Genomic DNA, 24,526 nt, shown 5'->3' with positions numbered 1-24,526 from the left:
AATAACCTTAAATACTTTCAGATTATTATTGTTATGTTGAAGAGCACTTTCACCAATAAAAAGATCTTATAAGTAACTAGAACTTCTAAGCTGCATCCAAATCAAAATTTTCTTAAACAAATTTTCTTCAAATGATTACAGCTTGATTAATGTTCCCTATAAGCTAATATAAATATATTGTAACTTCCTCCCCCTTCCCCCCCAACAAAAAAAAAAAAAAGTCATGCTTTCGCTCTTTGAACAAATTTTGCGTTTGAAGGTATTTATTGTTTATTCGCTTGAAAAATTACTGTTAATTAATTTTCAGAGGAAAGTTACTCGGGCCCTCACAAAATTCCTTCTCCCATCCTCCCAAGATGGAGTATGTGATTTCCGTGCGACTCTCAAAAGTGCAGATGTCCCTGTATGAAAAGTACCTGGAGCTGTCAGGGGTGACCACCAACCTGACACAAAAACCAAGGGGGCGCAACTCTTGAAGGACTATCAGGCCCTCATGAGGATATGGACCCACCCCTGGGTGCTGAAACTTGACGAGATCCGACAAGAGAATAAGGTGGCCCAATTAACCATACAATTTATAAAAAATGAGCCTCGCTTTCGGAAAAAAACATGGCTTAATGCATGTGCATAAAGTTTGTCCAAGATTAGCTTGTAGAATTTGCATAGGCTAATCAGGGACGACACTTATATCTAAGCTATACTTTTTCTAAACAAAAAAAAATATGCAAGCAGAAAGGGTCATCCCTGATTAGCTGTGCATAGGTACATACAATATGCCCCATTTTCCCAGAGCCAGGCTGAAATGGAAAGCATGAGATTTATTTGTAAAATCTTTTGAAAATGTATTGTGTGCATATGTTAAATTTTTGAGTTATTTAAGATAGTGTTCAGTGTGGGAGTGTCAGAACAGATGAGTTATCAGCAACACATGCTTATCCGATATAGTGGTATCCTTGTTATTAACATGCCTTGTACCCTTGTAGGGTATTCTACATAAAACTCCTGACAAGAAAGGCTCGGGTCCCATTTGGATTTCCCTTGGAGAGAGAATAAGCCCTTATAGTTGGATATTTATTCATTCTATTTTGTTGAAACATATTGTGAACACTTTTTTTTTGTCCAGCGTCAGTTTGATGACAGCAAGGATTCTTTCATAAAGGATGAAGACAGTAAGGCTGAAGACTTATTTATAAATGACTCCACCACGTCGGATGAGGATGATAACGTTATGTCCGACGACTCGACGAAGAAATCCAAAAGTAAGAAAGGCAAATTTCCATGTAAGCTGACTGTGTTTTTCATAATAAGACTGTGGGGACTGCGCAGGCTTATCTGGGATGACACTTTATGCACATGAATTAACCCTTTCCCACTCAGAAGGAAAGTGATATAGCCATATGCAACCAGCATAAAACCAGAACAGCCTGAGAGTACTGGCAGGATGTTTAGGTTTTATGCTGTAAGCTGCTAATCAGTACCTTAGTGTTTGAAAAGAAGACTTAAAATTAAATATTTAGCAAGGTCTTTCATTTAATTGATTATCGAAGGCACAACAAACGGGTGTGGCATATATCAATAAATTACACTTTTCCCCCTATTTCAGAGGAGGGTGCGGGATCCTCGTGTATGGACGAAGATGACATGGGGTACGGCGGCCCCCAAGGAGCTCACCTCCGAGTGGTGGGCGGAGTTTGTCAAGGAGGAAGATAAGTACAAGCTGGAGCTCTCTGGCAAGCTCAAACTGCTCTTCGAGATACTCAAGATGTGTGAGGACATAGGCGACAAAGTGTAAGTTGGGTGCTAGGATTAAAGTTTGTATAGCAAGAATTGGCACACCTAAACCTCAATTCTTGACAAGCTTATCGTGTATTCTTTTAAGCCCATCAATTTCTAAATTGAAGGGATTTATTTGAAATGAACGAAAGAAAACACTAAATAAAATTGATGATATAAATAATGATAACAAAATAATGTGAATATACTGTTAATATTTGGGGTAATCCACTTACTGGAAATATAACGGTAGATAATTTATTTCACTTGTTTTTGGTGTGTTTTTTATAAACGCAAGCTTAAAGATGATGTATTTTATTAAATACAGTGTAAGTGATATGTGCTAACATGTGATCTCAGTTTCATGGTCACTAGATGTTTATTTGCTTGTTTAAGATACTGGGAAGCAATCTTCACACTAACTTTTTGCCCAATTATTATGATGTCGATTGAAATTTGCTTCTTGCCTGACCCTAAAAATTAATCTATAATTTTCCGATTATAATTATCCCCTGCTAAAGGCTGATGGATATTGAATTTGCTTTGTCCGTCCATCCATCAGTCTGTCAGTCCGTCCGTCCGTCAGTCACAAAACGTTCATGGTTATATCTCTGAAAATTTATAAGATAACAACAAGAAACTTTATGGATGTAAAGATATCAATGCGGAGAAGTGCCATGCACATGAGCCATTATCCTACACTTTCTCTTATAACATAGTTGTTGCCCTTTGTCTTTTTTATTATGATGTAACTTTTCAGGGCTATATCTGAGATAAAACCCAAGACTTCGACACAAAACTGTATGGGTGTATTGATATCTATGACAAGAAGTGCCATGCAAAAGATACCATAACTTTACACTTTTTAGCTCGACTTTTTGAAGTAAATGAAAGCTATACTACTCACCCCGGCGTCGGCGTTGGTTAAAGTGTTTTATAAAGTCAAATAACTTTATCACTATCAAAGATTATTAACTCAAACTTGGACTACTTATTTATGGTAACAAACAATTGTTAGGTCAAGGTGCATAAATCTGTCAGCATTATTTTTAGAGGTATGCCCCTTTTTAACTTAGAATTTCGGGTTAAATTTTTAATAAGTTCAATAATTTGAACTATCAAAGATAATCAATTCAGACTTGAACTACTTCTTTTATGAGGACAAGACACTTGTTTAGGTCTAGCTGGATAACTTTTTCAACAATATTTTTAAAGTTATGCCCCTTTTTAACTTAGAATATGTTGTTATATTTCTAAAACTTTAACACTTTCAAAGACATTAAACTAAAACTTGGAATACTTCTTAATGACAACAAGACAATGGTGTTGGTCAAGGTGCATAAATCTGTCAGCATTATATTTAGAGTTATGCCACTTTTTAACATAATTTCGGGTTAAAATTTTTAATAAGTTCAATAATTTTAACACAATCAAAGATAATCAATTCAGACTTTGATAAGGATAGCTAGCTGGATAACTCTGTCAACAATATTTTTAAAGTTATGCCCCTTTTTAACTTAGAATATGTTGTTACATTTATAAAAGTTTAACACTATCAAAGATATTTAACTCTAACTTAAAATTTTGTACGACAACATGTCACATATGAAGGTCAAGCTGCATAACTCTATAAGCATTATTATTAGAGTTATGCCCCTATTTAACAAAGAAATTTGGGTTAAATCTTCATTTATGTTCAATAATTGGAATACTATCAAAGATAATCAATTCAGACTTGGGCTTCTTCCTTATGGTGACAGGACTCATGTGTGGCTCTAGATAAATAACTCTCTCAACAGTTTCTTTACAATTATGACCCTTTTGTAACTTAAATAGTTTAATTTCTGTATTTTTAAGACTATCAAAGATATTTAAATCAGACTTGAATTTTTGAGACTTTGAACACTTTCTACAAGATGTATGTATTATTAAGCTGCTCACATTTTGTTTAGTTAAGTTATGCCCTTTTTAACTTAGACATTTCCGTTGAAGTTTTATAAATTGAACACTTGGGTAAAACACTCATGCCAGACATAAGTAAAATATCTCTTATAATATTGTATGTGTGACCTACAGTTGATTTTACCCTAACTTCATTTTTTATTTACTGTCACTAATGCACTAACGCACTAATGCCGACAGCTCTTGTTTAAATTACAGTATAGTTTATTGCCCTTTGTTATTTTTGTATTGTTTAACTTTTTAGGGCTATATCTCAGATATGCTACAAGATTTTAATATGAAACTGCATTGGTGTATAGTTTCAATGAGTCGAATTGTAGTGCATAAAACATTACCCAACACTTAAATAATTGTTTGAATTATTCCATATACCAAGGGATTTGCACCCATCCATAAACAAACTTTATTTTGCGGGGGGATATCAATTTAACTAATTAGCTTGTTTTTCTTGGCCTGGGCTATGGACAAGTGTTTCAATATGAAGACTATAAGAATGTTGTATGCTGAAAATGTATCTGTTTAAAATCATCTGCAAGACTTGTGCTCCATAGTGTTTTAAAATCAGTAATTCTGTTGTATACATGTATCCGGTCACAAAGCCCTGTTGGTGGTGTAGAAACAAACTTTTTGGTTTAAACCGATACATAAAGTGAACAAATTCGAGATTGTCATTATGAACTGATTTAAATCAAATTTATCAAAATTTTCAAATGATACGAAAATCTATTTTTTTTTAAATACGAACAATAAAGTTCCAATCAATATTTATCGCCCAAAATCTGGCTAATATATCAAAAATCTAATAAGCAAAAGCTGATTTAGTAGTATTAATTAAGTCGTTTGTGTTTTGTTTTTCAAGGCATACATGTTGTTACAGGCTAGTCTTCAGTCAAAGCCTTCTCTCCCTTGACATCATTGAGGATGTCCTGGCAAAGATCATGACAAGTAGCTCAGCACAGCAGATCCAGTCAGCACATGCAAATGGAGGAAAGCGGAAAGATAATGGAGAGAGCTGAGCACCAGGAGCGTCGGAGATAGGGCCGAGCATGAGCTGGCGGACGGAAAGCGGGAGATAAACCATGAGGTTGCGGAGGGGAAAGTGAAGGGCCTCCTCGTAGATAGGGGCTGGTGAAGGGCCAGCAAGGAGTTGAGTGAGGAGGACAAGACGGCCAGAAACTGAAAGAAAGGGTTAGATAACATGTGTACATTATACCTGCCGCAAACAAAGTTTGTGGGGTTCCATATTGGAATGACTGTCTGTTGGTTGTGTCCCTGTGAAACAGTCAGTCCGCCTAAAATAGTTGAGGCAAGCAATACTGGCAAAGTCTTGCAATGGCAGAAATCATGTTTGTTAAAACCTCTATTGATCTTAGGCCATCTCGCTTGAGCTCAGAATTGTCGGTGTGCGGATCAGGAGTTCGAATCCTGGCTTGGCCACACAACATGTGCAGGGATTGATCATTAAACTTTGTCTTTGGCCATTCTGTAACTCTTGATTTAAGTGTAGCAGTTATCAGTAGCTGTCGTAAGTTTGTGAACTTTTTACTGGTTAACTGGTGAGAAGGACTTAGCTGTGTTTTTGCATTAAAATACAGAGAGATTATATTCAAACATACTTATTAACTGTTTGAATGTCATAAATACGTTACCTGCTATCTTATAGCTTTCTCCTTCCAAGGGGAATAACTCTTTCGGAATTTTATCTGGGAATCGGCCACCTCCATACCGTAATACAGGCCAGGTTAAACATAGTGCAATGCAACTTAGGCAAAAACCGGTAACCAACCCTCAATATTCTTTCCGGATCGACCATGTGTATACGTGTCTTTTACGGCTCTGAATTGAAAATAGTTTTTCAATTTATTTCACTTGGTTGAATTGGGAAGATTACAATTACAACGAGCGAGGCATGGTATAGGGGAGATAATCCTGGGTTATAGTAAGGTTAGGGTTAGGATTAGGGGTCGGGTTAGATTTAAGGTATGGTTTAAGGCTAACCCTAACCCGACCTATAACCCTAACCCTTACCCTAACACCCTAACCCCTCTCATGCGCATTACAATACTATGCCTCGCTCGTTGTCGTTGTGCGCTTCCCGTTGATTGTTGGTTTGAGATAGATAAATTGTGTTATTTATATTTGTTCACTTCTCATTCGGATTAATTATGTGGATTTAATGGACTTTTGTTTCATTTGTAAAGGTAAGCCATGCTTGTTTTTATCGAACAATGGGTTTATTTCTACCATGCTGGGTGTTTTCAGGCGCAAAACGAACACGTGCAAAACGTATTTTTCTAATACATTACGAGAACGTGCAAGCGTGATCTTCTAATGTGTTACGAGATCGTGCAAAGCGTGTTCTTCTAATTCATTGACATATTGTTTATCATTTTCCATTGTGTGCACTAATGATTTTAACGTTCCGTATGAAAATCTAATTGATGGTCATTTTATTTTTCATCTCTTTTGAATTAAACCTTTTGTTTAATTTATGATCCACGGCATTGTTATTATAATTTTCATTATGGGCAAATAATGAGTTTATGTGACGTATGATAATCTGGTCTGTTTCCAGTTTATTGTTGAATATGTTTTGCTCTCGTTTTTCATATAATCGACTACAATGATGGTCGCAGATACAAGAGTTGATAAATACCCGTGACTTCGCAGACAAGTTGGATGACAAGTTGCAGCATCAGTTACCGGGTACCGGGCAAGATGGCGACCGTACTGAGCTTATTAAGTTAAACAGTCGGTCAACATCAGACCAAATGGCGTCCCCATACGCCGGTCTTTGCCCGACGGCCAATGTCTGACCATTTTTTTTCCTTTCCGCCGCCATACTTTGGTCACCATCCGGTGACAACACTGGTCATATGACCGGTACGTCACCGAGGACGTTGATCACGGACCTTTGGTTCTACATTGATAGACGTCTGACCGGCCGGTCCGGTCTTGTCCAGTCATGTCTACATTCCTCGTGTGATGGTTTCCTTATGGCATCCACACATGTTGCAGTCACCAAACCGTATTTGTATGCGAACACTAGTTCGTTTAACTTTCAGGCTTCGAGATTAGGTGTTCATTTCTCCTCTACGACTACAATGGACACTTTATGCCTATTAATACTGATAATCTACCGTTGTTTTCCGTCTACATTATCAGATGACTTCGTGGATGGTCATTCTTCTGCACCAGATTTTCCATTCTGACGAAGTTATATTATACCGGTCCGATCAACGGACATCGGTCACCATTCACCGGTCATATCACCGGTCACTGGTCATCGGTAAGAATAGTAGTCGTTCATCATCATCGGCTTATTTTTTCTCCTCGTCTTCATTATCATCATCGGACTATTCTTCCTCCTCTTCTTCGTCATCGAATGAATCTTCGTCGTCTGCTTTAATGATGTATCATCGCTATCGGATTGGATTTTTTGCACGCTCTTCTTTTCCGATCAGTTCTCGACATTGATGTCAGACCATATGGATTCCACCATATTTCGGTCTTTAACTGGTAACGTCACCGGTCATATTATGACTGGTCCGTTCACCTGGCTACAGTTACCGGTCATTGACCGGTCCGGTTCGGTCACCCGTTACCAATCACCGATATTACACTGTGTTATCATCGGTCAATTTTATAGCATCACGAGTATCTTCTACATTACCTAGTTGTATACCCCTGGCTATGATTGTATTGAATACAATATTTTATGCACTCAATAATCTACATGAAATTTTTTGTTTTTCAATACTGATGTTCTACTGGCGACCGTTGGTTACCAAATGATCTCCGCTGATTTGATCTTTGGTTGATTTTCCTGACCAGCTATCCATTCTGGTGCTGGTTATGAACTACTAATACTAGAAGATTATGAAATACCTATATCTGTTATGTCTACTTCTGTCTCAACCGGCTACATGGAGACTACTGGTATTGCAGATGGTTCGGCTGAAGCGGGCTCGGAGTCTAGCATTGAGGTCAAACATTGCTATTTGACCTCTATTAATCAGATCTTTAATTTATGTTCGAGACCGTAAGGATGAATTATTTTAACCGACTCTACCTGTCGGCTACAGACTTTGCAGTCACAGTCACGGAAACAGTTGGGACACATACGTGACTCTAGCAGGATTATCAAGACCACATTTCGTGTCGACTTCTGCTTTTCTATTGCTCCTACGACAGTGCATGTTTTCAAGTTACTGGAATCAACAAAATTTCTGACATCATACTTTTCGCTTCCCTATGCCAGTTGTTTCTACTACTATCTCAGTTTTTTACTCTATGTTAGAGAATTGATAACTGAGAGAGTTCTGATACATAAGATTGCCTACCAGATTGACCGCATGGCGGCTACAGTCTTGTAGATGGCTTGGGAGCTATTGAACTCTGATCTGAGATGCTAAGGATCTTGAGGGACCTCATCTTCTCTTTTAATCTTCAAGATTCCCTTGTTGGAGACAATTTTATAAGAAAGAACAACTTTTCCTTCTGAAAGTTCTTCTTCTGTTACACTTCTGGCCATAACAGGCCGTTTTTCCTATAATTGGTCGTATTCTTTCGGATTTCGTCTGGTTAGGAGTCTTGAGTAAATGGCTTAATCAAGCCAGATTTGAAGACTTCCAAGCATTCTACCAGCAAGAGTGGACCTCCTTTATGTTACTCCTAAGGTTTCACTTTTTTCTGCCGCCACACACCTCCGATGACGGAGGTACCACTTTCAATCATATTCCGTACTTCGCAAATCGATGACTTCACGACCTTTATTATCCAGGATGTTAAAGGCGCCTTTTATTGGTTCAAGAAAGAGGCTACTGTAGATAGGTCATAAACTTATAAGTGTTCAACACTTTCCTATTCTACCAATTTTCAAGTCTGTTGGGAGTGGGAAAGTTCGGCTAGCCGTAATTTCTTTCCCCATCCATACTTGACTAATGGTTCCGGCCACCGGTCGGTGTTTACCGGTTCAGTCACCGGTCTTTCTGCTGAGACATTTTTTCTTACGTCCGTTTCAGCTTTATTTTTAAGTTTATTGAAATTAATCTCGGGATTATTCAATGACACGGATTTCCATCTTTTCATAATTATTTCCCACTATTCAGTAGTGTCTAGACTAGAAGATTATCTTGGCATGAGTATAGTTTATTCTACCACAACCTTCTTTACATCTTATACAGATGTGAACAGGGAAGGTTAGGGACGATCACCTATAACAACTTATCCTGCTATTCTCAATTATGTGGTATCCTAATGAATATTACCTGCACATCAATATCTTGAAAAGCGAGCATTCTTTTAGCTGTTTTTCATATACAACACATTTTCACGACTCCTTTGTGATGGTTTCAGCTAACACACATTAGTCGTGGTTTAGTTCCAGACACAGAGGTGAACATATTATCACTCCTTGTATCTGGAAACCAGGAACTCATTCGTTCTTTGCAAGAACATCAATTTTTTCTATCGTCTTATACATACCAGGTCGTCTCAACGCCCTGTTGGATTTTTTGTCTTGCAGTTCTTTCTGTCGAATTTGTTTTCCGTTCGGTTGAAATTAAATGTGATTTGCGCATGCGTGGCAGTGGTTTCGCAAATGGCGTGCATGTAGCTTAAAAATAATATCGAGGAACGTTGTTTTCATCTAACGCTTGTAATGAGCGAAACGCGATCGTATATCGCATTGTAAATGCTAACAACGTGAATGCAGTTCACAGAAATCGATCCAGCAGCGTGAGCGATTGTTATACATTATTCTTCTTCACATAAACTGGATACTTACGTTTATTCTACTTTTGGAATATCTTGGTGAGTTTTTGTCATATTTTCATGGTATCTACTTAGTGAACCATGGGATTATGGTTATACGACCTTTTAAGTCTCCTGTACAATTATTTTCAGGAAACTTCTTCACATGTAAAATATCATATCTCAGAGAGACATATTTATACTGATCCAAACATGTGCCACTACATGTCTGGCCATTATTTAGTTATCTCTACAGAAGAACGTTTTTCTGTTAGAGCTTCAATCCTTGTTACTTTAATTCCATCAAAACTGTCTATGAGGTACTCTTGAAAAAAAAAATGACTGAGTATTCGAGAGCATAGTTATTACCTTAATCACTCTGCTAGATGCATAGAGGTTTTTCTCATCTTTTTCTTTGATGATAAGAAATTTGTTCTTATTTCCATCAAAGGATACATAATATGCTTTGTATACCTTGTTCTTTGTAAGTCATCACAACTCTGTGCTGTCTTACCTATTTTGGAACTGATCCAAACTATGTAACTTAACACCAGAGCTCCAGATAAGGGTCGTATTTTCGTAATTACGAATTATTTTCAAGTCCATTACGTATTTATTTTAAAATCTTGTCGTACCATTAAGCATTACAAAATCAAGTAACGAATATTATTTTTACATCGGTTCGTATCTATTTTTAATCGAGTTCTTTTCGCGTATTAAAGATCTTTTTGGCGCTTATATAGAATGGTTATCGGGTTTGTTAACAAAGCGCATTTTTTTCCAATAAAAGCGGCGTGTACAGTCTATCTGTCTAAAACAATGGCGGCGCCCAAAGAGCGTCCTAAAAAACTGCAAAGCGTGCAAAAACACGCTTTTAACATATTGTACGCAAAGTGAGCCGAAGTTGAATGTTAAGAAAGACATTATAGAAAAGATCTTATACAATGTTGTATGTTCAGTTGCCGACACAGTCGGAAAAGCTAAAACAAAAGCGACACAACGGGTCCAAACTTTAAAAAAAACATTGAAGGAGTGTAAGGGACAATTCCCGTGGCTAATCGTTGAACAGATTGAAAGGGAGACCCGTTTTAATTGTGAAATATGTAAAAATTCGTCGAAGGCATGCAATCTAAGCACAGTTTGGGTATATGAAGGTATTTGAAAAATAAAATTGTATAATACTGAATCGACACTGTTGAACTCGTATAAATAAAGTTGCTAGTATGTTTATTTTGATTTTTTGCATGAAAATGACCATTATTATTTATTTTTATGTCATTTAGAAAAGTTAAGAATTATTTTCCAAAACTCAGTAGTAACGTTAAGAATAAAATTTCAGAGTTAAGAATTCTTTTTGAAAATCTGGTAGTAACGTTAAGAATTTCACAAAACCTTATCTGGAGCTCTGTTAACACTATGTTTTTAGTTCCCTTACCTTCTTAAACGGTTTTGGCTTGTGTTATTGTGTTGTTTAATAAGCTTCATATGAACCTTTTCATCAGGCTTTTAACAGTTCCATTATAATTTTAAGACGGTTTTCATTCTTATTATGGTTATTACCGTACGGAGAAGTGAAATTCATGCTTTTTCTGTTGAATACGACCAATTTCAGTTGTCGTCTGCACTTTGTTGTTTAAGCTAGGATTCCTTGCTTTATATCAACTCCTCTATTTGGCTTCTAAAAATCTTCAAGTTTTCAAGTTTTACTTAAACGGGTAGAAATGAAGATGAGGATAAACTTCTATGGCCAATTGGGGGCGTTGAAGTTCTATCTCAGCAGTGTTAGTCTATTCGAGGTTCTCAAAAGACACTCTTCATTTCCCTAAAAGAACGGGGAAGGGGATGTTGTGCGTTTTCTATTTAACGGAGTCAGACCTCGACAAAGGGAGGATTACTCTTATCTCTAATCTAAGGATTCATTCCTTTTTAGGATCTGACCGCATGAATTAAGAGCTCTGTCTGTTTCGTGGGCGTATATTAATCACACCCCACTTTTTGACATGTTCCAAGCTGGGTTGTTTTTTTTTGGAATCCGACCAACTTTTTCATCTTTTTATCTTCGTTTTCTGAAGTGCCAACAATACGATATGTATGTGTTTTGTCTTGTTTTGATTTCACTAACGGTAGTGTCTTCTTTACGCCAGACATATTTACTCTGTCCGAGAAGTCACAATTAATACCGTTTTAACAAAGATAAGCTGATAACCATTGTTTTGGGTTTTGCTATTATCGTACGCGCTTTTCCTATAATTTTATGTTCCTTGAGGTTTTCATCATTTCCATTTGATGTAATGGGTTACGGGATCTTCATTTACGTACGATACATTATTTAGTTCTTAGTAATTAACAGTTCTATTCGTTCTTTGATTTATTGTCTTAACGAATGTTGTTTCTGCCATATTTCAATTTCAATTTGCGTTTAACGCTACCATTCTTTGAGTTTTAAGAAATGTAAATAATTAAGGAAGTCGGTGAAGGTAAACAGCCTATTTTATTCTGAAAGAATATCCGAAAATACAGAACTTGAATCCCGCACAGCATTTTCTTAAATATTCTTTCGGTGGCTGCTTTTTGAAATTTGATCAGACTTTTCCAAATACGTTTCCCACGTGATCCCACGTGGTCTCACGTGGTACGTTTATTCACCTTCTTTTTTATGTTTATTCGGGTCAAGACTGCTAACCCTTAGTCATGGAACTTTCTCGAAGCTTCGACTGTGTACTTGTATGTTCCAAATTTGGGAAACAATTTAGGTTGGAATCTGCTACTCGCTCTCTTAGCTTACTAAGCTGTTTTCTTATAGTACATCAAGGTAGTTTTCAATATGTAAGAGTTTGTAGCTCACCTGGCACAAAATGTAGTGTGTCGGAAACCCGGGCTTAATGCGTAATACGGACTGCATAATTCCTTCAGTATTTCTAACAATATACAATAGTTATTCTAAACAATATGCAATAGTTATTCTAAACAATATGCAATAGTTATTTTAAAACAATATGCAATAGTTATTTTAAACAATATGCAATAGTAATTATAAAATTTTGTTAATTGAAATTAATTAAAACTTTATTAATTATGATTTGTTAAAATTATTAAATAAGTTAAAATGAAAATTTAAATATAACAAATATTTCATAAGATTGTGATTTAAATTGGATTACACTTTCATTAGCTGATAACCCTTTTAATGGGTTCTACTGTAATGGGAAAATATATACGAGCCTTGCCATCGCAGCTGCAAAATCAGCTATAAGATAGCAGGTAATGTATTTTTGACATTAAAACTATTTTTTTAAAGTAAAATTCATTTAAATTATTAAATACTTACCTGCTATCGGTAAGTCTCACCTCCACCCCGATATTCGATTAATATTCGGTATATATATTGAAAGAATATTGAGGGTTGGTTACCGGTTTTTGCCTAGGTGCATTGCACTATGTTTTACCTGGCCTGAATTACGGTATGTAGGTGGCCGATTACCAAATAAAATTCCGGATGAGTTAATTCCCCTTGGAAAGGAGAATTCTATTAGACAGCAGGTAAGTATTTAATAATTAAAATGAATTTTACTTTTTAAAAAAGTTGTTTTATTGTTCACCGTACAGCATATTTTCCCTATAAAGAAAACAAAACTTTAACTGCTTCATAGGTATACATAAATGAATTTTATTGAGAAAAATGTCTGAAATGCCATTTACATTTAAATAGAGTGTTGAGTAAAACAATCTTATTCAGCGCCAGTACAGTTGAAGAAAATTATTTCTCATTTAAATGCTCCTGTAAATAAACCTGATTTTTTTTCCAGCTGTCTCAATATGGCAAGTCATGGACAAAGGGTGGTGATTATTTCCGCATGGACGGCAAAACAAGTTCTATTCGAAGAAAAGCATCTCAAGATATGTTTAATGACCCAGAAAACTTAAGGTAGTTGTTGACATCAATCTGAATGTGTCATATATATAAGCCGCGTTGTGGAAAAAAACGGGGTTTAATGCATGTGCGTTAAGTGTCGTCCCAGATTAGCCTGTGCAGTCTGCACTGGCTTATCAGGGGAAAACCTTTTCTCTGTTGTTGAGTTTTTTATTAAAGGAAGTCCCTTATCCAGTCTAAATGGAAAATGTCGTCCTTAATTAGCTTGTGCATACCGCACAGGCTAATCTGGAACAAAACTTTACGCACATGCATAAAACCCTGTTTTCTCAGAGCGGGATTCATATTCTGTTACTATTATTTAGTACTCGGGCCATGTCTTGGCCCTTTCTTTATAGTCAGCAGTCCCATTTATTTAGTCAACATTTCCAAATCATAGTGTTGTTTTCAACCAATGTTTTAAAATGGTGCCTAGAGACACTATTGTTGAATATTGCTTACATTATTTATGAAAATTTTATTGCTGAGTAACATTTTTAAAAACAAAATTGCCATAAATTTCTGCTCTTCAAGGTTCTCCAGTCATGTTTAGCACTAAATAGTCCGTCAGGTCAACTTTTGAACAATGCTGAATTATGAGGTCGCTGTGGCATAGTGGATATGTTGAACTCGGTGACTGTTAGGTTTCAGGTTTTAGCCCTTCTTTAGGAGCGTTCGTAAGATCTTCCCCAATGATTCCAACTTGGTTCCTCCCAGGAAAGCAACTTGAGAGGTTCCCTTAAGGACCTTAAGCTATTGATGCAATAGAATACTAACAAATTTGTTTTAGCTTATTTTCTATCATTAATAAATGTCTGAGTTAAAAAGTGTATACTGGTTGAGCGATTAATAGTCAAGTGACCATTGGTATCAAAAGTGGTATCGCTGGTTGTGGGGTGTGATGGCAAGTGTAGCAATCAAGTAAAAGTGTGATCGCAATTGAAGCGATTGTTGTAAAAGTGTGCTCGCAAGTGTAGCGATCAAGTTAAGTGTGATCACAAGTGTAGCAATCAAGTAAAGTGTGATCGCAAGTGCAGAGATCATTGATATTAAAAGAGTCATTTAAAAGTGTTATCGCAAATGTAGCAATTATTGATGTGTGCATTGGTATAAGAAGTGTTGCGTAAAAGTATAATGGCTGGGTGAGCGATTAATGGTCAAGCGACTGGTAGAGCTAAGTCTAGCCCAATCAAGAAAATGTTTTTTCCTGCCCTGGAAGCTTGATGAGCAAGAGCTTTTTTATTTGAGTAAACGGTGTTGCTACTATAGCGTCATTACTTCACATCGGTAATTCAACGTGTGCTCGTCCACCTCCGGTAGGCATAATTTTCTAGCAGCCAGCTTCCACGAGTGAATCATCCAATCTTTCGGGGCTCGTGGTTACCAATGGCTGTTTCTGGTTAACGCTGCGGCCATTATAGCCCACTCTCTTACTTGCATAATATGTTTATATAGATCTGTTAGTGAATATTTTATACGTGAACATTCGATTTCATTTGTGTGATGTTTATTGGGAGGCAAAATATATTGCATTCATGTCATTAAGCTGGTCAACTGAACTAACGTGTTGTTTAATCGTCATCGATGCAGTCGTAAAATAATAATGTATATAGAAATGCTAGTTAACTTTGAAGCATCTCATCCCCTTTTGTGTTAACAATGTTCCTATTTTAAATATTATTTAATGAATCAATTATGATCTGCCAGTTAGGGATGACCTCTTGCAAAATCACAAATGTAATCTCTCATTTGTTGGGTGCATTATAAAATGAAATCGCTTTTGAAAATGGAATAAATACTTAACCTTCATTGAACCATATTGCATGTTTCAGAGCCCGTCTGTTCTTGATCTCAAAGAAGGCTGGCTTGGGAATTAATCTTGTGTCGGCCAATCGGGTCATCATCTTCGATGCTTCGTGGAACCCCTCCGACGACATTCAGTCAATATTCCGTGCGTATAGATTTGGCCAAGTCAAGCCAGTGTATGTGTACAGATTTCTAGCACAGGTTAGTTCTTCTTTCTGTTCGTAGTTTGATCTATGTTTGACACAGTCTGAGGTAAATTATTAAATAAGACCCACTTTAATTAAATTAGATCCTAAATATGATTAACTTGTGGAATAATTAAATAGATTGTCATTTAGTGTGTAAACAGGGTTGTGACACTGTTGTAACAGCGGCACTGTTCCACAACTGGCAATTTCAGGTTTATACGAACCTTTTAATAAACGTCTCAAAGGTTTATTCTGTATTTAAAGGAACAAAAGTTATTCTAATAAGCCGTCAAGTTTATACAAAGCCTGTGCCTTAAATCACTTCAGGGAACAATGGAAGAGAAGATATACAAGCGGCAGGTCACGAAGCAGTCGCTGTCGCAGAGAGTCGTGGATGAGCACCAGATAGAGCGTCACTTCACGGCGGCCGACCTTCAGGAGCTCTACCGCTTCACACCTGACCGGCTGGATGATCCCAACAGGAAGGAGCGACCTATGCCCATCTTGCCAAAGGTATGTGCTTGATTATTTAAATTAGTTGAATAAAAACAGTCTGGCTTTAGGTCGGCATCATCTGCAGTTATTGACTAACTCCTGTATTAAATGACTATTACTAATAACCCCAATCCAAAGTCCATTGAAAACATCGGCAAGTAATCACCAACAACCAAATGCAGTTGTCCGAATTTGGATAAGGTATAAGGCAACCAATGGTCAGTAGCGCAGCAACATTGCTTATAAACTGTCTCTTTCACTGCAAATATAATTGATATTGATAATTTTCTTCTTGCGTATATTGGGTTACTTAATTCTCTTATGCTCAATGTTATTTATTTCTGTGTTTTGTAAATAAGGCACTATAGGAATTTAAAAAGGGAAAAGATACGATAAAATGAATATTGAAAAGAGATGCTCAGTGAAAGAAAAAAATTGATTGCTTGAAATAAAAAATTAAGACATGTTATAAATATGTTTAAATTGCATGTTTAGGATCACATGTTGGCTGAGATAAGTACAACAAACAAAGAGTGGATCGTTACATTCCACGAGCATGATTCTCTTCTGGAAAATGTCGAGGAACAGAAACTGACGGAGGATGAAAAGAAGGCAGCGTGGGAAGACTATGAGAACGAAAAGAAGGGAATCAACATGAACAGTAAGCAATGTCGTTACTGTGCTAGTCTCTGCAAAGTTCCTAAAACTATTATTGCCACGAGGTCTGGTGAAGTCATATTAAATACTGGTGAAATGTTCATTTAACTGGCCAATAAACTACAAAGCACCCCTTGACCTGATTTTTAGCTCGGCTGTTTCTGGAGAAAACCCGAGGTATTGTAATAGCCAGCTCATCGTCCGCCGTCCGCCGTGAGCCTTCCGCCGACGTCGTGCTAAAACCTTTACATTGGCTCTAAAATCAAAGTGCTTCCACCTGTAACTTTGAAACTTCATATGTAGATGCACCTTGATGAATTCTAAACGCCACACCCATTTTCGGTTCACTAGGTCAAACGCAAAGGTCACTGTGACCTCTAAAAAATGCACCCGCAGCCGAGCGTGGCACCCGTTATGCGGTGCTCTTGTTTAGCTCAATGTAGCTCATGGTGAGCTTTTGTGATTTCCTGTTGCCTGTCGTCAAAACGTGTATTTTCCTTATTATCACTCTAGAAGCCATATTTATTGTCAGATCTTCATGAAGCTTAGTCAGAAGATTTGTTCTAGTGATATCTTGGACAAGTTCCAAAATGGATTGGGTCTGTGAAAAAACATGGCTGCCATATCTTTCTTATATGGCTATAGCAAAAAGATGATATCTTGGATCAGTTCAAAATAGTTCTGGTCTGTTGGAAAACATGGCCACCAGGGGTCGGGGAATTTATCCTAATATGGCTATAGAAAAACCTTGTTTGCTCTCTAAACGCTACATTTATAGTTTTCACTATTCATGACACTTGGTCAGAACATTTGTTCTAATATCTTGGGGCTGCACAGAGCAGGTCAGGTTCGTTATTGATCGCCTTAAAATATGGCTGTCGGGGGCTGGGCATATTTCCTTTTATGTCTATATTAAAACCTTGATAACTCTCTAGCTGAGAGTTTTCCGATCTTCATGAAACTTTGTCAGAAGATTTGTCCCAATGATATCTTGGATGAGTTCGAAAATGGTTTCGGTTGCTTCAAAAACATGGCCACCAGGGGGCGGGGCATTTTTCCTTATATGGTTATATATGGCTTTAGTACAACCTTGTTAACACTCTAGAGGCCACATTTATTGTCCAATCTTCATGAAATTTCGTCAGAAGATTTGTCACAATAAAATCTTCGATGAGTTCGAAAATGGTTACGTTTGCTTGAAAAACATGGCTGCCAAGAGGCGGGGCATTTTTCCTTATATGGCTATATATGGCTTTAGTAAAATCTTGTTAACACTTTAGAGGGCACATTTATATTCCGATCTTCATGAAACTTGGTCAGAAGATTCAATCAAATAATATCTTGAACGTGTTCAAAAATGATGCCGGTGGTTGAAAACATGGCCGCCGTGGGGCAGGGCATTTTTTCTAATATAGCTATAGTAAAAACTTGTTAACACTCTATAGAGGCCACATTTATTTTCCGATCTTCATGAAACTTGGTCAGAAGATTTGTCCCAATGATATCTTGGATGAGCTCGAGAATGGTTTGTGTTGGTAGAAAAACATGGCCGCCAAGGGGGCGTGGCATTTTTCCGTATATAACTATAGCAAAACTTTGTTAACACTCTAGAAGCCACATTTATCGTCTGATCATGAAACTTGGTCAGAAGATTTGTCCCAATGATATCTTGGACAAGTTCAAAAAAGGTTTCAGTTGCTTCAAAAACATGGCCACCAGGGGGTGGGGTATTTTTCCTTGAACAGATTAGAACAGTTTAGTTAGTTAATCAAGGCCTCCGGCCCATAATACATAGCACAATAACATAAAATAATATAATTTCAGAGTTTTGTCAATTGACATAACTTAATAACATCAAATAATACAGTTTCAAAGTTTGTGTAATTTCAAAAGCGCAATAAAATGTTAACGATGGATAAGTTGAACGATCACTATAAGAGTTAAATTACTTAATACTTCAATAATTAATTTTTAAGTATTTTAGCGGCTGAGCTTCTCTAGTCGATATGTCGATTTAACCGCGTCATACGAAAAAGGGTCTTTTTCCAAAGGCGAATGCGCAGGTTCGTCTGAACTCATATGACATTAGACCCGTTTTCGCATTATGCGGTTTAGTTTTAAACGCACGTCCAATAACATGACAACAGTACTCGTATAAATGAAAAAGAAAAATCTAGATAACAATTACAATGATAATGAAAAATAAAAACAAGTTGGAATCATTCATGTTATCTGAATTAATCTCTCAAAAATATTTTTGTATTGTTTTTTAGTAATAAAACTTATATTATAAACACGAAACTAGGCTTTTCAATAGACATGAAGTAAAATAGACAAATATTGTAAATTGACTTACAACACACGTAATAAAAAAAACTATTAGTAAGACCACTTCTATTTTTTTCCTTATATGGCTTCACGAATCTTCATGCAACTTTGTCAGAATACTTGTTTACATGATATCTTGGATGTGTATGAAAATCATCATTAAATGTTCTGGTCTGTTGAAAAACGTGGCTGCCAGGGTGTTCACTAGTCATGATAGTTGGTTAGAACATTTGTTCTAATAACATCTAGGGCTGCACAGAACAGGTCAGTTCCTTTGAATCTCATTTGAGCGACTTTCAGGCCCTCTTGTTATATTGAATTTACCTTGCCAGAATAGTTTAGTACCTTAGGATCTCAGGTGAGCGCCTTAGGGTCCATGGCATCTTGTTTATTGTAAGATGATTGTAAACTAAGCATACAATGTTTCAACTTCAGGATATTAGTCGCAGCCATCAGATGACACAAAAGAACATGGGAGCATCAACAGTAGAAGTCAAGGGCAAAAGTCTCCTCAGCAGAAAAACAGTGACACTACCAATGGTTTCGATACAGAAAATTCAGACATATACTTAACATTAGGAAACTCTCAAAAAAACATTGATCTTGTGGAAACATGTGATGCTCAACGGGTCGAAAAAGACATCATTATGACAACAGAACTGGAAAATCAAACAGATAAAACAAACAAAGTAAGCACTTCCGTTGTTTACGAAACGCAAATGAAAGACAATGTTATTAGTTTAAGTGAAAATGCAAATATTACAGCTGTTAATGAATTAAGTAAATACCTTGACAAAACTGGTAATCATGCAGAGGAACATGCTGAAGGTCCAACTAAAAGTGATGCCAAAGTGAAGCAAAAGCTGGAAACTGATGATGATCTTATTGAAATTGTTGACTTAACTGGTGATGATTTTGAACCAGATAAAGAAACCTTAACACAGGTAAGCAAAGGTTGTTAGGTGGGAGATCCATTTCGGCAAAGTCGAGGTCGCCCTACTGCTTCCAAAGTGTCCACTTGATTCCGTTATGCTTCTACGTAACCACCAACAAGTAAACATCCTCACTCAGCCAATCTTTTGACATTCTCCACCAAGTGTACAGCTAGGATTATTCCCCGTTTGTACTAAAAGATTTCGTCTAAGTTTGCTTGCAACAACACCATATCAGCTACATATATGTGAATTCAATAGTATATGAACATGATTTTACATGGTTAAGATTTTAAAATAACAATTTAATTATACATGGTTAAATATTAAGTCAGAATACATTATGAAAAAATAGTATTGGAGTTAACCATTCATTTGGAGGACGCAGGTGGGATGGAGGCAGTTTCTTGGCAGCTGTATATGCTCACAATGAAGATGATCGAATAAGTTTTATTATCAGTGAAATAATGATTATTGAAAGTGCCGAAGAATATAAATAAAACAAAGTTTGCATTTATTTCACTACGATAAATCTTATTTACAGCTGACACTTGTCAGCGCCCACAGTAGTCCGCTCCAACTGCACTATCCTAAGCATCTGCTTGCATATAGATATACAAGTAATACTTTTAACTTGATGTAATAATTGAAGAAAATGTGAGGCCATATTTAAAAATCACCTTTATTGGCATACTCAATTGTACCTGTTCATATATTGAAACATTGAGATATTCCAAATATATAATAATTCTGTTTATTTTATGCTTTAATGTGTTATTTAGTTTTAATGATTAAAGCTGTGAATATATTTAATAAAATGCTATAAGAAAATTGCAAAAAAACTTTTTCTTTTTTAAAGTGAATTAACCTTGTGTTTGTTGTATGTCAGTGTACAAGTTGTTATACATTAAAGTGACAGTTCACTGAATAGATCGTTGTTTTGCATCTAATACGTACATCGAGAAATAAACTTTACATAAATTCATTGAAATATATTTTTATCGAGGTTGACATCGAAAACCTGGTTAAAATCGGTTTTGAATCGATAAAATAATATATAAATGATCATAAATACATGCAATAGGCGAAAATCATTGCAGCGTCGCGAGTTATGCAAATTATATCTTTATTTAGCTTTCGCTAAACATAATTAGCATATGGAAGATAAATACATAGATTTAGCAAAAACGTAGTGTTGCTACTCAGTTTCCGTCTGTAACAGATGTATTTGCATTTGTTCTTACCTTCTCTCCGCTAAATTCGCCCGTATCCGCAATTTTGTTTGTTTAGGTTTAAATTAACATGTCGACTCATGAATATTAATTAGGTCGTTTTCGTACTTTACCGTACTCGACCCCAAAATAAAAATCGCTATATTGTTTGTTTTCAACCGATTTCAACCGGATTTTCAGTGATATTCTCAATAAAAACACGTTTACTTACGATTCTGCCCATATATATATTCCGCGAACTGTCACTTCAAAACGTGCTTATGATCGTAAATTTTGCCTTAATGTTAAGTACTTAAATATTTTGTAGACAAAAATGACCATAGAAAAGTAAAGAAGATCGAAATTGTTAATAAATGCACAAATAAAAAGAAATAGCGAACCTGGATAGCGGTTCTAAAACCATTGTCTAATCAAGAGCCAAACTATTACAAATTGAATTATCAATTAATGATTGAATGCATACATTCTTCCAGGTAAAATTCATGCATGTAACGTGTATAAATTATATGTCATTAATCATAGCGATTTAAAATTAACATGTTATGGTGAAGTTTCCTCTTAACGTCTTTTCCATAGATGTATGATAATTTAATCTGTGCAAGTTTCTGCTGTCAATGCATATAGTGTATTGAATTATTACTTACAATTGTTAATAATAGACTTGTTTATTTACGCTTGGTTACATCTAAAGTCTTTTACTTATAACGACACTTTCGAGTCCGATTCCTGATTAGAATCATTACTAAGGGCCTTTGAGAACGATTTCGAGAATGTTTGGCAGACATCCTATATCCACCACGCTCATGCGACTATCTTAACTAAGTTTTATCTTATACTGTTGTAGCTTTATTTCCTGTTTGATTTGTGATATTTTTTTCTAAAATATGTTAGATCTATGTTTTATTTACAAAAAACATCTTTGTACAATACAAGGGCAATTTACTCTCCCATATACATTAACGATGGATATACTAGAAACACCAAGGACGTCTGTCTGTCTGTTTGTAGACGAACATGTGTCCATAGAAGTTCTCCTCAACTTGTAAATGTACAGCATTCAAACGTTCCGTTATTGTTCCTTTTATTATGAAGTTGTGCATGTGCGATTATATTCATCCTTTGTTAAAAATTACAAAAGCAATGCCCCTCTTTTAAGAAATATTTTTTTCTTTTTATAATAGAAATTAGCATTTTTATAATAGAAATTAGCAAACAACACATCCACAACACAAGGTTCAGATATGGTATGAAAAAGGTTTTGTCGCCCTTTACTAAGTTTCATTTAATCATGACCTTGGTTCAAAACTGGCCGCACCCAGGGGGTCAAATACTCGATATACACTTATATAGCAAAGTAACTTGTCAAAATCTCTTTCTCTGAACCACAGAGTAGTTTTTAAATAAACTTATATTTTGAAATGTTGTGTTTTACGTAATGTTCTCTTGATATGCAATTAAATTGATAGAATGTATTGATTGTGCCATTTCTCTCTGGTGATAATAATAATACATATATATTTTATATTGTTTTGAATGTTAGTTTTTAAATAAACTTATATTTTGAAATGTTATATTTATTTTCTCTTCATATTCATTTAAGTTGATGACATGTATTGATTGTGCAATTTCTCTTTGGTGATAATATTAATACATGTTGAATGTATATTGTTTTGAATATTTGTCAATAGCTGAAATAAGAATGAATTTAATAAACAATGTGAGGGTGTGCTTAAGTATAAATAAGCTATATTTTATTAATTTAAATTTTACTTTTGCCTTTATTAGTGATTTAAAGGCTCTATAAAGGTGACAAATCCAATTCTTATGCATATCAACTGGTCTGATTTTTACCGGATTTCAGTTACTCTTGCATAAAAAACTGCTAATAAAACAGCTTAGGTACAACGTTATCAAGAATTATGGAAGATAAACCCGTTTGATAAATGGAAGAAATGTTTACATTTTTGAAACTAACGTGATGTGTAGCCTCAGAGCGGTGACATATGCTAAAAATAGCCGAAAGAAAATTCAATTTTAATTCTATTTTAAACAACTTTTAACCAGCAGAAAGTAACTTATTAGATCACTACAAAAGTTTTAACCATTTAGAAGAGACCGTCTTTGAGGGTGATTCCGGAAAACGTTAAAAATCATCGTTATATTTTGGTGACCTGAGTCACTTTCACTTTCTCTTTTCTGAACAAACAGCAATGTAAATAAACTGATTGTTTGTAAACACAATTGACTTGGAGGACACTTTATTTTGAGCTCAAAACAAGTTGTATTGCTCATTTTTTATTGTAATGTCCAATAGCATATATATATATATATATATATATATATATATATATATATATATATATATATATATATATATATATATATATATATATATATATATATATATATATATATATATATATATATATATATATATTGTGTTTTGATAACCTTTATAAATATAATATGAAAAAATATTTAAAAATCGGTAAATAATTACGGATCTTCACCTTTATAGAGTCTTCAAGCTGTCTTGTTTTATTCTATTTCTTTAAAAATTATTTCATTAAAGAGGATAACATATATTGTTTTGTGTATCATTACAGTATTTGATAAATTTGATTATTTAATTTTATGTTATATCATTTAAATTTGAACGCATCGTATACGTCTATAACATGTCCGAATTATGCAAACATAAGAATTGTTTTAATAGAAATAGCTTAGTTGGTAGATTCTAGTTCTAATTTCTTAAGTACAACGCAAAAATTATCGTTTGTATTGTCATATGAACATTTCAATAAATCCAGGACCAGAGCCTGTCGTGATATTTGAAGTAAGATTATGTTTCAATTGAACACCGTATATATTGCTTTTTATAAATTGTATTTTGCACATACACATACAATTATATTTAAGGGATTCCAAATATTCGTCTCTCTTAACTCGGTTATGAGTGGCTTTGTGAATATATATATGTCATTTTTGCAAAGGTGAGACGTCAATAAACGGTTATGTGTATCTGTCGGTCATAACTAATTATATCATATCTAATCGAAATCAAATTTAAATGCATATCCGACTTTAATCAAGTACCGGTATTTAAACAACACATTAAAAACAGATTCTAAAAATATTTTCTTTCCATGTACACCATTAAATAGCTACTTAAATATAACTTGCACAAAAAAGTATTCAGGTGTCAGTTTTCTCAGTATCATGTATGTCAACTGATTACTCTTATGACAGGTTAACACATGTAGCTCATCCAAAACCAATTCTATCTGATGAATACATGAGGAAAATTTATACATTACAAATAATGAGTGCGTTGAAGGACCCAACGGGCGCGCATGGCCTTTGGTCGTTTCTTTACAACAATATGCAACTCCTCACAAAAATGATTAATCAGTTAATGTTTAAACAAAAAACAAATTCGATCAGAATGCCATAAGAAAATAAAATTCAATAATTTACACATTCATCCAT

The 24,526-nt window shown here is 35.3% G+C and overlaps 2 protein-coding genes across 2 annotated transcripts; both read left to right on the top strand.

Annotated features, from left to right (window-relative positions):
- Positions 1-371: 371 nt before the first annotated feature.
- LOC127831173 (transcriptional regulator ATRX homolog) lies at positions 372-4,751 on the top strand. The gene is made up of 4 exons (XM_052356167.1): positions 372-553; positions 1,124-1,259; positions 1,604-1,788; positions 4,613-4,751. Exons 2-4 carry the CDS (start codon positions 1,194-1,196, stop codon positions 4,749-4,751), a joined length of 390 nt encoding a protein of 129 aa, XP_052212127.1. The 5' UTR covers positions 372-553; positions 1,124-1,193.
- Positions 4,752-4,896: 145 nt separating this feature from the next.
- On the top strand, positions 4,897-22,608 carry LOC127881913 (transcriptional regulator ATRX-like). The gene is made up of 6 exons (XM_052430126.1): positions 4,897-4,923; positions 13,296-13,414; positions 15,232-15,406; positions 15,721-15,906; positions 16,384-16,549; positions 19,309-22,608. The coding sequence occupies exons 2-6, from the start codon at positions 13,344-13,346 to the stop codon at positions 19,314-19,316; spliced, it is 606 nt and encodes a 201-aa protein (XP_052286086.1). The 5' UTR covers positions 4,897-4,923; positions 13,296-13,343; the 3' UTR covers positions 19,317-22,608.
- Positions 22,609-24,526: the final 1,918 nt, after the last annotated feature.

This window comes from Dreissena polymorpha, chromosome 5 (genome assembly GCF_020536995.1).
Source record: "Dreissena polymorpha isolate Duluth1 chromosome 5, UMN_Dpol_1.0, whole genome shotgun sequence".
Classification (NCBI taxonomy): domain Eukaryota; kingdom Metazoa; phylum Mollusca; class Bivalvia; order Myida; family Dreissenidae; genus Dreissena; species Dreissena polymorpha.
Note: the sequence above shows the minus strand (reverse complement) of the source record. Positions and strands in the feature narration are given on the sequence as shown.

Excerpts from the sequence above, each read along its gene's own strand:
- LOC127831173 (XM_052356167.1), top strand. The coding sequence starts at position 1,194 with ATGACTCCACCACGTCGGATGAGGATGATAACGTTATGTCCGACGACT. Across the intron at positions 1,260-1,603 it reads CTCGACGAAGAAATCCAAAA|AGGAGGGTGCGGGATCCTCG; the intron begins GTAAGAAAGGCA and ends CCCCTATTTCAG. Across the intron at positions 1,789-4,612 it reads GAGGACATAGGCGACAAAGT|GCTAGTCTTCAGTCAAAGCC; the intron begins GTAAGTTGGGTG and ends ATGTTGTTACAG.
- LOC127881913 (XM_052430126.1), top strand. The coding sequence starts at position 13,344 with ATGGACGGCAAAACAAGTTCTATTCGAAGAAAAGCATCTCAAGATATG. Across the intron at positions 13,415-15,231 it reads AATGACCCAGAAAACTTAAG|AGCCCGTCTGTTCTTGATCT; the intron begins GTAGTTGTTGAC and ends TGCATGTTTCAG. Across the intron at positions 15,407-15,720 it reads TGTACAGATTTCTAGCACAG|GGAACAATGGAAGAGAAGAT; the intron begins GTTAGTTCTTCT and ends AAATCACTTCAG.